Below are 17,438 nucleotides of genomic sequence, written 5' to 3' on the forward strand. Positions count from 1 at the left end.
AGAATGAGTAGGATACTTACTTAGCAAAGAAGCAGGCGAAAGTATTACAGTGTGGAGGAACACCATGTATGAAGGCCCAGAGTAGACAGTGGTTGCCTATAGAATTCTCCCCAGTGTCCCCACTCCCCAGAGATTAGAGAACACCCACCTCCAATGTGCAGCTACACAGCACATGTGAAACCCTGGAACCCCCTCCCCTGACAGATGGAGGAAGCTGACATGAAGGAAAAGTGCAGCGTTGCCAAAATTCAACATTCTGATTTACTCCAAATGGTCATCAGATCTGAGTACTGACCAAACCAAACAAATCATCAGGAATTAAAGAGAAGAGCGTAGGCACAGATATGACACATTGATGGCTTTACTGGAATCCACAAGAGACAATGTGAAATGCTTCTGAAAGCAGGACCCATAGCAGTGTTCCAGAAGCTATGAGAGGTCCAAAATCATCCTAGGAGTATCAATTTTATGCAGAGTTGTGGGGAAATGCTAAGTTAGTGTATATTATTTTTAAACCACAGGAAACCTCGGTGAAGTGTATTCCAAAATGCAGGATTTGTGTGGAATTTTAAGATACTATGAAAAACTTCAAAGAAATTCAAACATCTCCCCAAGTGTGACCCATGGGAAGGGTCCTCTGCCATAGTTGGCTGTGTGACCTTGGACAAGCCTCTGGCCTCTGATTCCTCAGCAACAGAGTTTAGGATCTGAATGGATGCCATGGGATTTCTTTCTGTTTCAATACAGCCTGGTCTTCAGTTACAGTCTTCTGTATTTGCCTCATGTTCAGGACACTGTGTCACCTTTTCAACTCTGAGCAACTCAGAAGATATAACTATTCCATCTCTTGTACGCTTATTGGAAAATTACCAAATTCAACTGAATTGGAATAGTTACAAACTTACATCTTTTTAAAAACTTTTCTTAGGGAGAATAATTTTATGGTCACGCTTAAAATTTTTCCTGTTCTTAAAATAAAATTGTGGGAACAAGTACACAAAATCCAATGCAAGTCCACAGGGAAATATGATTCAGTATAGATCATCTGTATGTAGTTGTTATCAATGAAAAATTAATTACTTTGAATTTGGACTGGCCAGCATGGTCCTTGTCATTGATAAGGTGAATGAGACAATTCCTGGGAAAGCTTAAGCAGAGAAACAGTATAGGAGGGAATCCAGTAGAAAGAGAGGAGAAAATTGGCTCTATGATCCTTACTACAAACTCCCATCAGCACCAGAGTAGGAAATTTCAAATATAGAGTACCTTAAACACTAAGTGATCTGCTTGGTGGGTGAAGCTTTACAGTGGTTTAAAAATTTTTTTTTCAACGTTTATTTATTTTTGGGACAGAGAGAGACAGAGCATGAACGGGGGAGGGGCAGAGAGAGAGGGAGACACAGAATCGGAAACAGGCTCCAGGCTCTGAGCCATCAGCCCAGAGCCTGACGCGGGGCTCGAACTCACGGACCGCGAGATCGTGACCTGGCTGAAGTCGGACGTTTAACCGACTGCGCCACCCAGGCGCCCCTACAGTGGTTTAAATTGACACCTTTGGTGATTCTCTCAACCAGCCTCCTGAATGCCCGGCTGTGGTCTGTTGGGATTAGTTGTGTACAAAAGACAGGAGTGTATGGAGGAGAGAAGACATGGCACATGGATTTGTATTAATGTCCTCTTTTGTTTCACAGACAGATATTTTTTTCAAAGGATCCAGACAACCTTCAAACCCTAGCCCCAATGTTAAAGAAGTATCCATGAGCCCTGAGCTGGAGAGATCCACAGGGTTTGATTCAAGTTTCAGCTGCTGTACTAAGCTGCCAGGGTCATGGGACAATGTTTCTAGAACTAAGTTGGGGGAGGCTCTTGGCTTGGACAGATGGGAGTAGAAGAGAAGGAACCAAGTGCTGGGAAGGAGGATTTGCTTTGGACAGATGGGGAGCTAACTTGACCCTAAGGAGGGAGAGCTGGAAACCATCTGGCTTCCAGTTGAGGCAAGGACTTGGGGAACAAGAAGGGGAAACTAGACAAATTAGGGAAAGAGACAGAAATAGAAAAAGAATCATCATGTAACCTGTGATGGACGCCAGGAGGTTGAGTCCAGCCCCAACTCCTCGCAGTCGGCATGGTCCCATCCCACCCCAAGACTGCTATGAAACAGCTGCCTTCTTCTGGACTCCCCAGGGGTTGGCATTAGATAGAATGGGGTGTCAGGTGGCAGAGTGGGACTTGGGAACCTGACAGATTGGAGTGCAACTTCCAGGATTATGCAGTTTAGAACATGTTGCTTTCAATCTTTTTTTAAACGTTTATTTTTGAGAGACAGAGATAGAGCATGAGTGGGGGAGGGGCAGAGATAGAGGGAGACAAGAATCCGAAGCAGGCTCCAGATACTGATTTGTCAGCACAGAGCCTGACGTGGCGCTCGAACTCACAAACCATGAGATCATGACCTGAGCCAAAGTCGGACACTTAACCAACTGAGCCACCCAGGCGCCCCAGGAACAAGATGCTTCACCATTGACCTTCCCTTACGTCATCTGGGAAATGTAGATTATCATTATTAACTTGTGTGATAGTTATGAAGATTAGGCCAACACTCCTCAAATTTAAATGCCCATGCAAACCATCTGCGGATCTTGTTAAAAATGCAGAACCTGATTAATTAGATCGGGTAGAGTCTGAGATTTGGCATTTCTCATGGACCTGGGTAATGCTCATGCTGCCAGTCCCGGGGCCACATTCTGAGCACTGAGGGGTGAAGGTGACAAAGCATGAAAACCACATAGCATGTGGTTGGAACGTCATAGGTGCTTACTTAATGGAAGCTGTCTAATTTAATAAATAGTTACTGGGCATAGAGGCACTCTTAAGGTCCTTGAAGCGATGGTAATGATAACAGCTATACACTGAGTATATAAATAGAAAGTGTCAGTTTTCGTGCCTGTAGACACCATCTCCTAGAACTCTTAGAACAAATCTGTGAGTTTATTCCCATTTTACAGGTGAATAAGTGAGGCTCCAATGCCAAGAAAACATATCTAGATAACATAAGGAACAAAAACATAGTGTGAAGCCTAATTGCCTAATTTCTTCCCTTGGTTGCTGATCCTGGCTGTATGGGAGTAACAATCTAATGGAAAATAACAACCCACATGGCCTTGGCAGCAGGTCATCCATGACCTCTGCAAGAGCCTCTTTGAACAACCCAACACTTTCTTCAAAAAAGAATGTCCTCCTCTGGCACAAAAACAGATACTCAGATCAATGAAACAGAATACAAAACCCAGAAATGGACCCAAAAACATATGGGCAACTAATCTTTGACAAAGGAGGAAAGACTATCCAATGGAATAAAGACAGTCTCTTCAGCAAGTGGTGCTGGGAAAACTGGACAGCGACATGCAGAACAATGAACCTGGACCACTTTCTTACACCATACACAAAAATAAACTCAAAATGGATGAAAGACCTAAATGTAAGACAGGAAGCCATCAAAATCCTAGAGGAGAAAGCAGGCAAAAATCTCTTTGATCTTGGCCGCAGCAACTTCTTACTCATCACGTCTCTGCAGGCAAGGGAAACAAAAGCAAAAATGAACTACTGGGACCTCATCAAAATAAAAAGCTTCTGCACAGCAAAGGAAACAATCAGCAAAACTAAAAGGCAATCGACAGAATGGGAGAAGATATTTGCAAATGACATATCAGATAAAGGGTTAGTATCCAAAATCTATAAAGAACTCCAAGGGAGACATCCAGATGGCCAAATGACACATGAAAAAATGCTCCACATCACTCATCATCAGGGAAATACAAATCAAAACCACAATGAGATATCACCTTACACCTGTCAGAATGGCTAACATTAACAACTCAAGCAACAACAGATGTCGGTGAGTATGCAGAGAAAGAGGACCTCTTCTGCATTGTTGATGGTAATGCAAGCTGGTGCAGCCACTCTGGAAAACAGTATGGAGGTTCCTCAAAAAACTAAAACTAGAACTACCCACGACCCAGCAATTGCACTACTAGGCATTTATCCAAGGGATATAGGTGTGCTGTTTAAAAGGGACACGTGCACCCCCATGTTTATAGCAGCACTATCAACAATAGCCGAAGTATGGAAAGAGCCCAAATGTCCATCGATGGATGAATGGATAAAGAAGATGTGGTATATATATACAATGGAGTATTACTCAGCAATCAAAAAGAATGAAATCTTGCCATTTGCAACTACGTGGATGGAACTGGAGGGTATTATGCTAAGCGAAATGAGTCAGTCAGAGAAAGACAAAAATCATATGACTTCACTCATATGAGGACTTTATGAGAGAAAACAGATGAACATAAGGGAAGGGAAACAAAAATAATATAAAAACAGGGAGGGGGACAAAACAGAAGAGACTCATAAATATGGAGAACAAACTGAGGGATGCTGGAAGGGTTTGGGGAGGAGGGATGGGCTAAATGGGTAAGGGGCATTAAGGAATCTACTCGTGAAATCATTGTTTCACTATATGCTAATTTGATGTAAATTTTAAAAAATTAAAAATAAAATAAAATAAAATAAAATAAAAAGAATGTCCTCCTCTAACTTTTCTGAGTCCTGAAATTAAACAAAAATTTAAAGTGACCCCCCAAAATTTTTTGGCCCTCCTCTTAATGTTTTCATCTTCTAAAGCTGATTTCTTTTGTCTCCACGATAGCCAGCATTCCATTCTTTGGATTTGGATTTTTTTTTAAGAGCAATACATAGAAATAAAAATAGAACCAGTTCACAGATTTATCTCATAGTGTTGTTGTAAAGATAAAATGAATTAATACATGGAAGAACTTAGAACTTCTAAACTCTTTTCCTATTTTTCACTTTTGAACTCAAAATCTTATTGCTGTTGGGAATTCTACACCTTGAGCAAGTTATTTAACTTCTCGGTTTGTCAGTCTCATCATCTGAAAAATAGGCTATGATAATAGTTATCTCACTGAGTTGTTTAAGGATTAAAAGACATAAGTGACTTAGCACAGTGCCTGAGTCAATAAACGTGAGCTATTATCCTAGGTAATGTTTCAAAGGAACATGTACTAGACTTTTCATAAAGAAACATGAAATTTGAAACCTGGCACTGAAATTGCATTTTCCCTGCAATCCTCTGCTTTTTAACTTTAAAAATAGGGCAAATATTTTGAGACACGGGCAACTGGACAGCTCTTAACAAATGGGATCAGGGAAAAAGAAAGGTATGGGGACCTGAGCTTGTCTTGTCCCTGAAACACAGCTAGATCAGCATCAAACCATTTTGAACACCTAGAAAATTGGTCTGAGGATTAACACACCAATCTGCATAATTTGAGCAATAGATCTTGGCAGGTACACAGTGTGGAGAGGTGAATTGGGGGAGAGAAAAGCCATGGTGCCGTGGAAGGTAGGGAGCAATTTTCATGGAGAGAGGACAGAGAAAGAAAGAGAAAGGGGGATAGAGTGCAGTGCATTGGATCCTACAAGAAAAGCACTCCCCCTGAAAGTAGCTGGAGAGAAAGCGAGAGAGAAAGAGTGAAAATACAGAGGACTGGACAAGAAAACTATTTCCCAAAGCCACTGATGGGGAAAAAGGAGAGGGTTTCAATACTGCCAATTTTCTATAAACAGTGGAGCACAGAGTCTTAAGGTTTGCAGCCCAATGCCTGGTGGTGCTCCAGCAGAAATGCAGGGTGAATCCCTAGGAGCAGACAGTTTAGTCTGAGGGGCCCATATGCCCCACAGAGAAGCAGTTCCTTTGGCTGGAGTGTATTTGGTAGAGACAATATGGCCACGCCATGGGTAAAAGTCCTGGCAGACCCCAGAGAGCTGCCACATTTACTCATATTGGAACAAAGACACCAGAGTGCAGCAAACACTGGTGCCAGCTATGTGTTGTGATTTACCATAAACTCTGAGCCTCTGCCACTGAGTGATCACACGAGCATTTTCCGGGACAAGGTGGCACCTGGCCATTACTCAGCAAGACCCTCCCTGAGGACCAGCACAGATCCAAGCCACAGGAGTCGCTAAAGCGTCGAGTTTTGAAACATAGCACTGTGTGAGACAAAACTCTGGATGGAGGCACCACCTGGCAGGCAAACAGCTTGGACAAAGATAGGGTAAAGGCAGAGAGTTGAGGACAGCCTGAGACAAAGGAGGAGTGACTGATCATGCATCCGTGAGGGTGCAAAATTCCTGCACTGGAGATTAGAGAGTAGGGTGAAGCCATTTTCACCACTAGCACGCTCTCACTGATCAACCCCAGTGAGCTAAGCAGTGCCATCAAGTGGCGAACAGACCCATTTACAACAAGCCCTGCCAACCTGTACAACCTAGTGGCATATCTCCACTAGGGCAAGTCAGCCTGAGAATTAGAGCAGCAGGACCCTCCCCAAGAAGACCAGCACAATCCCTTCCACTCTGCAAAGTTCCAGTTCTAAGGGAAACTTGATATAGCTTCAATTGGATTTCATTTTGTTTGCTTGTTTGTTTGTTCATTTTCCTTGCTTCTTTTTCTGCTTATGTTGTTTTTTCTCTTTATTTTGTTTCTTTTTCTTTCTTGGAAACAGCACATTTTTTATTCTATTTTATTATTTTTAAAAAATCTTTTTTTTCATTTTTTAGCTTTTTTTTCCTTTTGTCTTTTCTATCAAGCTTCTCTCAAAAAGTAGACCAAAACACGCCTTGAATCTAGCTTCCTTTATCTGATTGTGGGTTTTTTTGTTCTTAATTTTTTAATCTTAATTTTACATTTAATTTTATTAATTTTTTTTCGTCCTCCCAAAATGACAAGATGGAGAAATCCACCCCCCAAAAAAGAACAGGAAAAAATGACAGCCAGGGATTTAATCAATACAAAATAGGTAAGATGTCTGAACTGGAATTTAAAACCACAATTATAAGAATACTAGCTTGGGTTCAAATAAGCATATAAGACATCAGAGAATCCCTTTCTGTGGAGATAAAAGAAATAAATTCTAGTCAGGCTGAAATTAAAAGTGCTATAACCGAGATGCAATCTTGAATGGATGCTGTGACAGCATGGAAGGATGAAGCAGAGCAGTGAATCAGCAATATAGAAGAAAAATTATGGGGGCACCTGGGTGACTCAGTTGGTTAAGCATCTGGATTTCAGCTCAGGTCATGATCTCAACGTTTGTGAGTTTGAGCCCCACATCAGGCTCTCTGCTGTCAGTATGGAGCCTGTTTAGGATTCTCTCTCCCTGTCTCTCTCTGCTCCACTCCCACTTGTGCTCACTCTTTCACAAAAATACATAAACATCAAAAAAAAAAAAAGATAAAATTATGGAGAATAATGAAGCAGGAAAAAAAGAGGGAAAGAAAGGGGGGAAAAAAAGACTTAGAGAACTCAGTGACTCATTGAAAAGGAATAACATCTGAATCATAGGAGTCCCAGAAGATGTAGAGAGAGAAAAGGGGGCAGAAGGTTTATGTGAGCAAATTATAGCAGGAAACTTCTCTAATCTGGGGATGGACACAGACATCAAAATCCAAGAAGCACAGAGAACTCCCATAAATTCAACAAAAACTGACCATCACCAAGGCATATCATAGTCAGATTACAAAACACATACACAAGGAAAAAAGCTTGAAAGCAGCAAAGGAAAGAAGTCCTTAACCTACAAGGGAATACAGATCAGGTTGGCAGCAGATCTATGCACAGGAACTTGACAGGCCAGAAAGGAGTGGCAGGATATATTCAACATGCTGACTGGGAAAAATATGCAGCCAATAATTCTTTATCCAGCAAGGCTGTCATTCAAAATAGGAGAGATAAAGAGTTTCCCAAGCAAACAACACTGAAGGAGTTCGTGACCACTAAACCTGCAAGAAATTTTAAGGAGGACTCATTGAGTGGAGAAAAAACAAAACCAAACCAAACCAAACAAGACCAAAAGCAACAAGGACTGGAATGGACCAGAGAACATCACCAGAAATACCAACTCTACAGGCAACACAATGGCAATAAATTCATATCTTTCAATAATCACACTGAATGTAAATGAACTAAATACTCCAATCAAAAGACATAGGGTATCAGGATGGATAAGAAAACAAGACCCACCTATATGCTGCCTACAAGAGACTCATTTTAGACCTAAAGATGTCTGCAGATTGAACGTGAGGGGATGAAGGATCATCTATGTTGCTCATGGACGTCAAAAGAAAGCCAGAGTAGCCATAATCATATCAGACAAACTAGATTTTAAAACAAAGACTGTAACAAGATATGAAGAAAGGCCTCATATCATAATGGAGGAATCTATCCACCAAGGAGATCTAACAAGTATAAATATTTATGCCCCAACTTGAAACACCAAAATATATAAATCAGTTAATCTCAAACATAAACTCATCAATAATAATAATACCATAATATTAGGGGACTTTAACACCCAATTTACAACAATGGACAGATCATCTAAGCAGCAAATCAACAAGGAAACAATGGCTTTGAATGACACACTGGACCAGATGGGACTTAACAGATACATTCAGAACATTTAATTCTAAAGCAGCAGAATACACATTCTTCTCGAGTGCAGGTGGAACATTCTCTGGAATAGATCACATACTGAGTCACAAATCAGCCCGAACAAGCACTAAAGATCGAGATCATACCATGCATATTTTCAGATCACAACACTATGGAACTTGAAATCAACAAGGAAAACATTGCAAAGCCCTCAAATACATGGAGGTTGAAGAACATACTACTAAAGAATGGATGGATTAACCAAGAAATTAAAGAGGAAATTACAAAGTACATGGAAACCAATGAAAATGAAAACAAGACAATCCCAAACCTTTGGGATGCAACAAAGGTGGTCATAAGAGGGAAGTATATAGAAATCCAAGCCTTCCTAAAAAGGAAGAAAGGTCTCAAATGTGCAACCTAAACTTACACTTAAAAGAGCTGTAAAAAGAACAGTAAATAAAACCCCAAACCAGCAGAAGATGGGAAATCAATAATACTGAAATAAAAAAAATTAAAAAAGAGTAGAACATATCAATGAAACTAGCAGCTGGTTCCTGGAAAGAATTAACAAAATTGATAAACCCCTAGCCAGATTGATCAAAAATAAAGAGGAAAGGACCCAAATAAATAACAAATGAAGGAGGAGAGATGACAAACAGCACTGCAGAAATACAAACAATAAAAAGAGAATATTATGGGCAATTATATGCCAATAATTGGGCACTCTGGAAGAAATGGATAAATTCCTAGAAACATATAAACTACCAAAACTTAAACAAGAAGAAATAGAAAATTTGAACAGACCTCTAACCAGTAAAGATATCGATTCAGTAAACAAAAATCTCCCAACAAGAGTCCAGGGCTGCATGGCTTCCCAGGGGAATTCTAGCAAAGATTTAAAGAAGAGCCAATACCTAATCTTTTGAAGCTGTTCCATAAAATAGAAATGGAAGGAAATTTTCCAAACAATTATATGAGGCCTGCACTACCTTGATTCCAAAACCAAAGACCCACTAAAATAAGAATTACAGACCAATATCCCAATGAACGTGGATGCAAAAATTCTCAACACATTACTAGCTAATCTAATGCAACAATATTTTAAGAGTTATTAACCACAATCAAGTGGGATTTATTCCTGGGATGCAGGAGGTGGCTCAATATCTGCAAATCTATCAATGTGATACACCACATTAATTTAAAAAAGAATAAGAACCACATGATCCTCTCAATAGATGCAGAAAAAAACATTTGACAAAATACAGCATCCTTTCTAGATAAAAACCCTCAGGAAAGCAGAGATAGAAGGAACATACCTCAGGATCATAAAGGCCATATACAGACGACCTACAACTACTATCATCTTCAGTGGAGGAAAAACTGACAGCTTTCTCCCTAAAGTCAGGAACACGACAGGGATGTCCACTCTCACCACTGTTCAACATAGTACTTGAAGTCCTAGCCTCAGCAATCAGACAATGAAAAGAAATAAAAGGCATACAAGGAAGAAGTGAAACTTTCATTCTTCACAGATGACATGATACTTTGTGTGGGATACCCAAAAGACTCCATCAAAAAACTGCTAGAACTCCTACATGAATCCAGAAAGTTGGAGGATATAAAGTCAATGTACAGAAATCATTTGCCTTTCTATACACCAATAATGAAGCAGCAGAAAGCAAAATCGAGGAATCAATCCCATTTATAATTGCACCAAAAACTGTAAGGTAACTATAAATAAACCTAACCAAAAAGGTAAAAGATTTGTATGCTGAAAGCTATAGAAATTTTGTGACAGAAATTGAAGAAGACACAAAGAAATGAAAAATATTCCATGCTCAGGGATTGGAAGAACAAACATTGTTAAAATGTCTATACTACCCAAAGAAATCTACACATTCAATGCAATCCCTATCACAATAACATCACCATTCTTCACAGAGCTAGAACAATTAATCCTAAAATGTGTGTGGAACCAGAAAAGGCCTCAAATAACCAAAGTAATGTTGAAAAAGAAAACCAAAGCTGGAGGCATCACATTTCTGGACCTCAAGCTGTATTACAAGGCTGTAATCATCAAGATAGCATGGTACTGGCAAAAAAACAGATGCATAGATCAATGCAACAGAATAGAGAACCCAGAAATGGACCCACAAACATATGGTCAGCTAATGTTCAACAAAGCAGGAAAGAATATCCAATGGAAAAAAGACTGTCTCTTCAGCAAATGGTGTTAGGAAAACTGGACAGTGACATGCAGAAGAATGGACCTGGACCACTCTCTTACACCATACGCAAACTAAACTCAAAATGGATGAAAGACCTAAATGTGAGACAGAAAACCATCAAAATCCTAGAGGGGAGAACAGGCAACAATCTCTTTGACATCGGCCGCAGCAACTTCTTACCAGACAAGTCTCCAGAGGCAAGGAGAACATAGCAAAAATGAACTATTGGGACTTCATCAAGATAAAAAACTTCTACACAGTGAAGGAAACAATCAACAAAACTAAAAGGCAACTGATGGAATGGGGGAAGATATTTGCAAATGACATATCAGATAAAGGGTTAGTATCTATAAAGAATTTATCAAACTCAACACCCACAAAACAAATAATCTGGTAAAGAAATGGGCAGAAGTCATGAAGTAACACTTTTCCAAAGAAGACATCCATATGGCTAACAGAGACATGAAAAGATGCTCAACATCACTCATCATCAGGGAGATACAAATAAAAACCACAATGATATACCACCTCACCCCTGTCAGAATAGCTAAAATCAACAACCCTAGAAATAACAGATGTTGGCAAGTATGCAGTGAAGGGGGAACACTTTTGCACTGCTGGTGGGAATGTAAACTGGTGCAGCCACTGTGGAAAACCATACGGAGGTCAAAAGATTAAAAACAGAACTACCCTATGACCCAGAAATTACACTTCTAGTTTATTTATCCAAAGGATACACAGATGCTGATTCGAAGGGGCCCATGCACCCCAGTGTTTATAGCAGCACTATCAACAATAACCATATTATGGAAAGAGCCCAAATGTCCATCAACAGACAAATGGATAAAGAAGAAGTGGTAATACATATATACAATTCCTTGGCGATCAAAAAGAATAAAATCTTGCCATTTGCAACAACGTGGATCAAACTAGAGGGTATTATGCTAAGTGAAATAAGTCAGTCAGAGAAAGACAAATACCATGTGATCTCACCCATATGTGGAATTTAAGAAACAAAACAGATGAACATAGGAGAACAGAAGGAAAAATAAGATAAGATAGGGGCGCCTAGGTGGCTCAGTCAGTTGAGAGTCCATCTCTTGATTTTGGCTCAGGTTGTGATCTCACAGTTTGTGAGATTGAGATCCGTGTCAGGCTCCACATTGAGCATGGATCCTGCTTGGGATTCTGTTTCCCTCTCTCTCTGCTCCTCCCCTGCTTGCGTGGTCTCTCTCTCAAAATTAAATCAACATTAAAATAAAAATAAATAATAAAAATAAAATATAAAATAACAATAAATATAAATATATAAATATAAATATTTATATATAATATATGAAATTATATTTATTATAAAATATATAAAATAAATGTTTATGTATATAAAATATATAAAAATATTTTATATAAATATAAAATAACAACAAACATAGAATAAAATGAAAACAGAAAGTGAAGAAACCATAAGAGACTCTTAAACACAGAAAACAAACTAGGGTTACTGGAGGGGAGGAGAGGGGCTAGATGGGTGATGGGCATTAGGGAGGACACTTGTTGGAACGCGCACTGTGTGGTATATGTAAGTGATGGATCACTACATTCTACTCCTGAAACCAATACTACATTATATGTTAACTAACTTGAATTTACATAAATTTAAAAAATAAGACCAAGAAAAAAATGGGATCAGGCACAAATAGTCCAAGGCTACAAAACTTCTGATGTTTGTTTATTTTTGAGAGAGACAGAGAGCACGAGCAAAGGGAGTGACGAGCAGAAAGAGAGGGAGACACAGAATCCAAAGCAGGCTCCAGGCTGTGAGCTGTCGGCACAGAGCCTGACATGGGGCTCAAACTCATGGACTGTGAGATCATGACCTGAGCTGAAGTCAGACGCTTAACCGACGGAGCCACCCAGGTGCCCCATGGTTTCTTTATATTCTAGGTATCCTTTTAGACTGTGGCTTTTTTTTTTCTGTGCCCCAGGGCAGACAAGTCTGCTCAGGGTTCCCTCCGCATAGCCTTCCCCACTGCAGTTCAACATCAAAGGTGAAGTTCCCTTCATTGCCGTGTCAGCGTCTCTCTCGCCTTTCCCTCTGTAGTGTCTCTCTCGGTGTGCAGAAGCTGTTCAGTCAGCCCTCAGTTCTTCAAGAGGAATTGCTCTATAAGTGGATTTGTGTGTTCATAGAGAAGTTGTGTTCAGAATCTTTCTGCACTGCCATCCTGGACTGGAAGCTGTTTTGTTTTCTTGATAGGTTACCTAGTAATTTATCTATTTTATGAATCTATTTCAGAGAATAACTTTTTAAACTTAATTTTTGTGTCTTTTTCTTAAAGCCTTTTTCTGCTTTTATATTAAATATATTTTTGTCATTTGCGATATTGTATTTAAGTCCACTGTAGAGGACACAAATAGCTACATCTAAATGCGGGGGGGGGGGGGGGGGGGGTTGGCTAGGAATGTAGCCATTTGCCCATCATTTCCATTACAGTGGTAGAAATGGAAGTTGGATTTAAAAAACTTTTTAAATTTTTTTGTGTTTATTTTTGAGAGAGAGAACAGATGGGGGAGGGGCAGAGAGAGAGGGAGACCCAGAATCCGAAGCAGGCTCCAGGCTCTGAGCTGTCAGCACAGAGCCCAACACGGGGCTCAAACTCATGGACTGTGAGATCATGACCTGAGCTGAAGTCAGATGCTTAACCAACTGAGCCATGCAGGTGCCCATAAAAACTTTTATTTAGGGCTAAGATGACCCAGTGGATGGCTTTAAAAAGTCTTTTCAATATGTCCTATAGCCTTGAGCATGTTTAAATGGAACAAGAAATTAGGACATCTGTTTATATAATTGTTTCAAATTGAACAACCATTTTTCCAGAAGAAGCATGTGAGCATTGTTCTGTGAAATAAAATAACATAGAGGTGAAAGACAAAAACAAACAAAAACAAAAACAAAAACAAACCCCACAGATAGTCAGAGATTCTTCTGGCAGATAATTATAAAGACAAATTATAGGTTATTCCTACTCTCCTAATAGGATCTCCCTAAGCATAACACACAGAGTAGCGGGGGAGGGTAAAGGCTATAATATGCCCAGCGATGAAGAAATGAGAATTTTCTGACAGGTCCTGAGAAGGGGATTTTTATTTTTACAATTTCTCCCCTTACTAGTATCACCAGAAATGAGGTCATCCATTATATTTGAGCTGGCAAGCGCCATTTAACACCATGTAACATTTCTACATTGCTACACTTAAGAAACAGAATTGGTTTCCAGCATCCTGGGGCAAGAACATGTCCAGGAAATAGAAAGGAGAGCAGACAGAAACGACAGAGCTGAGGTTCGAGTATATTGAAGCTGGCAAATTCTTTTCACATACCATTACATTCTTTTACCTGGAAGCCAAAGCAACGAAGAGGGCAAGAACATCCTAACCAAAATCATCTCTACATCAGATCCCAACACTGTCTGCCCAGGATCCCCTGTCAGAGAAGAGCAGTGATGGGCATTTGGGGGACATAACTGTACCCCAAGGATCACTCTCCAAATGTTAGGGAAATGCTTTTTGGAAAATAGATCATTATACCTGTAAGAGAGCTAGATCACATTCATTTGTGACCCTCTCTCCATTTTAGAGCTAAGCAAAATGAGACCCAGAGAGATGAAGAGACTTTTCCAAACGCACCTCATTATTGATAAAAGCACTCTGATTTTACCTGTTATTCGTTTACACCCTGCCTCGCCAACCCATCCCTGTCCACACATCCTGGTGGGCAAGAGGGATGTAACAGCAAACAAGGAACTTAGCTTCTGCATTTTCACTTTGTTTCTCAAAACCCAAGGTATGCAGTCCAATAGCCTGCAAGCGGTCACAATTTTACCTAGTGATTCTTAGGAGCATATTCACAGCTGCAATAATAATATCCCTCACCTCCCATTTCTGCTTAAGAGAAAATTAAATGGGCTAGCACAGCCAAATTAATTAGTTAGTAGGTTGAACCATATGATAATTCCAATTTTGTTGGTCCAACACAGTTGAATATTGGCAATGTCACATGGTTCAGTATGACATTCATAAGCATCCTGGTGTCTCTTAATAGAGAATCACTCTTTATTTTGATAGATCATCCCTTATATTCCATGAAATGTGTTATGTGGGCTTCAGTTAGAAAATCCAAGTCTGGAGAATAGGTAAATAAATTGTGCTGTATATACACACTTAAAATAGTTCAGAACAGCAGTAACAAAGAACAGGTTACCTATATACACAACATAGATAAACAAAGCGAACAGATATTATGGTGAGTGGAAAAAGCCAGATACAAAAGATTACATGCTATAGGATTCAAATGACATGAAGGTTTGGAACTACCCCAACTCCTTGTTTGACTGTGATAGAAGACGCAAGAGCAGTGCCTCTGGGGAGTGTATGGTTTGGGAAAACTGATTGGATGCTGAAAGTGTTCAATATCTTGAACCATGTCTTGGTCACGAAGGCTTAAACATTTATAAAAATCCATCCAGCTGTGTATTTTAAATTAATGCACTTTACCCATTTTGCTATATGGGCATATATTTTAGAAAGAAAGAAAGAAAGAAAGAAAGAAAGAAAGAAAGAAAGAAAGAAAGAAAGAAAGGAAGGAAGGAAGGAAGGAAGGAAGGAAGGAAGGAAGGAAGGAAGGAAGGAAGGAAGGAATAAAAAAGAAAAGAAAAGAAAAAAGAAAGGAAGGAAGGAAGGGTGAGAGAGGGAGGGAGGAAGAGAGGAAGGAAGAGAGGAAGGAAGGAAGGAAGGAAGGAAGGAAGGAAGGAAGGAAGGAAGGCAGGAAGGAAGAGAGGAAGGAAGGAAGGAAGGAAGGAAGGAAGGAAGGAAGGAAGGAAGGAAGGAAGGAAGGAAGAAGGAAGGAAGGGAGGGAGGAAGGAAGGAAGGGAGGGAGGGAGAAAACCACATTCTATAGACCCTCATGATACAATTTAGCATAGTAGATAAGCATAGGCTCTGAAGACAGATACCAGTCTGCTACTAACTACATATTAGCTATTTGACCTTTGATAGTACACTTAACCTCTTTAAGCCTCAGTTTTCTTATCTCTGAAATGGAGACATACAGGAATACCCACCTCATAGAGCTTTGAGGATATTAAATAAGTTAATATTGTGAGGCACATGGCACAGAATAAGTACTAAAAGATGGCCCGTTGGTACTAGTGGTAACACTAGGAGCAGAGTCCACACTGAGGACCACCCCTTCCCGTGCATACCTAGGGAATCCCTTCCTCTGAAAAACTCTCACTCCTCATGTGGTCCTCGGTGGAGGAGTAAGAAGCAGGTACTAACGCTTGCCCCCGAGCAGCTCCCCTACTTACCAACAGGGCATCTGGGAGGTTGTGCTCTCTTGTGAAGGTGATGACCGCAGGGGTGATATCCAGCGCATTGAATTCCAAAATGGCAGTGTTGATGGTATCTGTATCATGGGCCCAGCCCGCCTGGAAGAACACAGCCACCTTCCTCATGAGAAGGCCAGAGCGCACACGTTTGAATACGTGTCTTGCCACAAACCTCATGGCTTCCCCAAGGCTCCTGCTGCCAGTTGACCCTTGCAAGGGGATTCTCCTGACCGCCTGCAGGAGTGCAGGCTTCCCCTTGTAGTCTGAGAAGCGAGTCAGGTAGTCTGTTTTGGAGTTGTATGAAACGACAGCCACTCGGGCACCTGTTGGGCAGTTACTTTCACTTATATCCATCTTCATCAGTAGGGATAATAGAATGCTTCTCATTCTCTCAAAATCCAAGTGGGAGACGTCATTTGACATGTCCAAGGCAAAGACCACTTCGCTAGGGAACACGGGGCATTTGGAAACACCTTGACACAATGGATACACAGATTTAAGATTTTCTGTAATGCCTCTGAACAGGGGAAGTTTGAGATTCAAGTGAAAAAGAAGATCCATTACGTACCTGTTGAGCAAGCTGGAAGGGAAATTGTTTTGGAGAAAACACAAGACATTGTTAGTTTATATAGGCAGTGGTATGTTTTCCAGCTGAGTGTTTTAATATGAAAAAACCATCTCCTCTGAGAAATTCAAGCAGTGAACTTCGCTCTTGCCTATTTGCTCCCCAATATCCATTCTTCCTTTTTTCTATAGCAGTAGATCCCAGTCTCTGGGCATATGGCTGCCTGGCACAAAGATGGCATTTCCCAGTGGGGGAGCTATCTTACTAAGTTCTGAGTAACTGAATAAGAGAAATGGTAGAAACAGTTTCAAAAAGATATTCTTCCCTTTTCCCTTCCTTTTCCTACCAGCTAAAGCTTGATCGACATCTTGGACCTTGAGGGCACTTGGGAAACAGGGCCCCCTTACCCTAATGGCAAGGCAAGAAACTATAAAGACCCTGTGTCCCTGAATACTGTGGAGCTCTGTATCAACCCTGGACTGGCCACTTCCTGGCTTTGATCTGAGAAATACACTTGTGTCATTGCTATTGAGCACTGAGGTCGCTCTGTACGGAACTTAAACCTAACTAATACACTGAGATATTCTGAAACTATATATATATATATATATATACATATATATATATACACACACACACACACACACACACACACATACATATACACACATATCTAAAACTATGTATAATATACTATATATATATATATCATATACCATATATTATGTATAAGTGTGTAT

At 40.2% G+C, this 17,438-nt stretch overlaps 1 protein-coding gene across 6 annotated transcripts in view; it reads right to left on the reverse strand.

The window, feature by feature from the left end:
* The window catches only part of LOC101096163 (collagen alpha-4(VI) chain-like), a 147,715-nt gene that overhangs the window by 17,089 nt on the left and 113,188 nt on the right, over window positions 1-17,438 (reverse strand). For all 6 annotated transcript variants that reach the window (XM_045037628.1, XM_045037626.1, XM_045037625.1 and 3 more), the window contains 2 exons: window positions 16,702-16,713; window positions 16,113-16,606 (listed from right to left, as the gene is read on the reverse strand). In XM_045037628.1, coding sequence (XP_044893563.1) covers window positions 16,113-16,606; window positions 16,702-16,713 — 506 coding nt within the window. The remainder of the gene's footprint in view (window positions 1-16,112; window positions 16,607-16,701; window positions 16,714-17,438) is intronic.

The sequence above is a fragment of the Felis catus genome, chromosome C2 (assembly GCF_018350175.1).
Source record: "Felis catus isolate Fca126 chromosome C2, F.catus_Fca126_mat1.0, whole genome shotgun sequence".
NCBI classification, from domain to species: Eukaryota; Metazoa; Chordata; class Mammalia; order Carnivora; family Felidae; genus Felis; species Felis catus.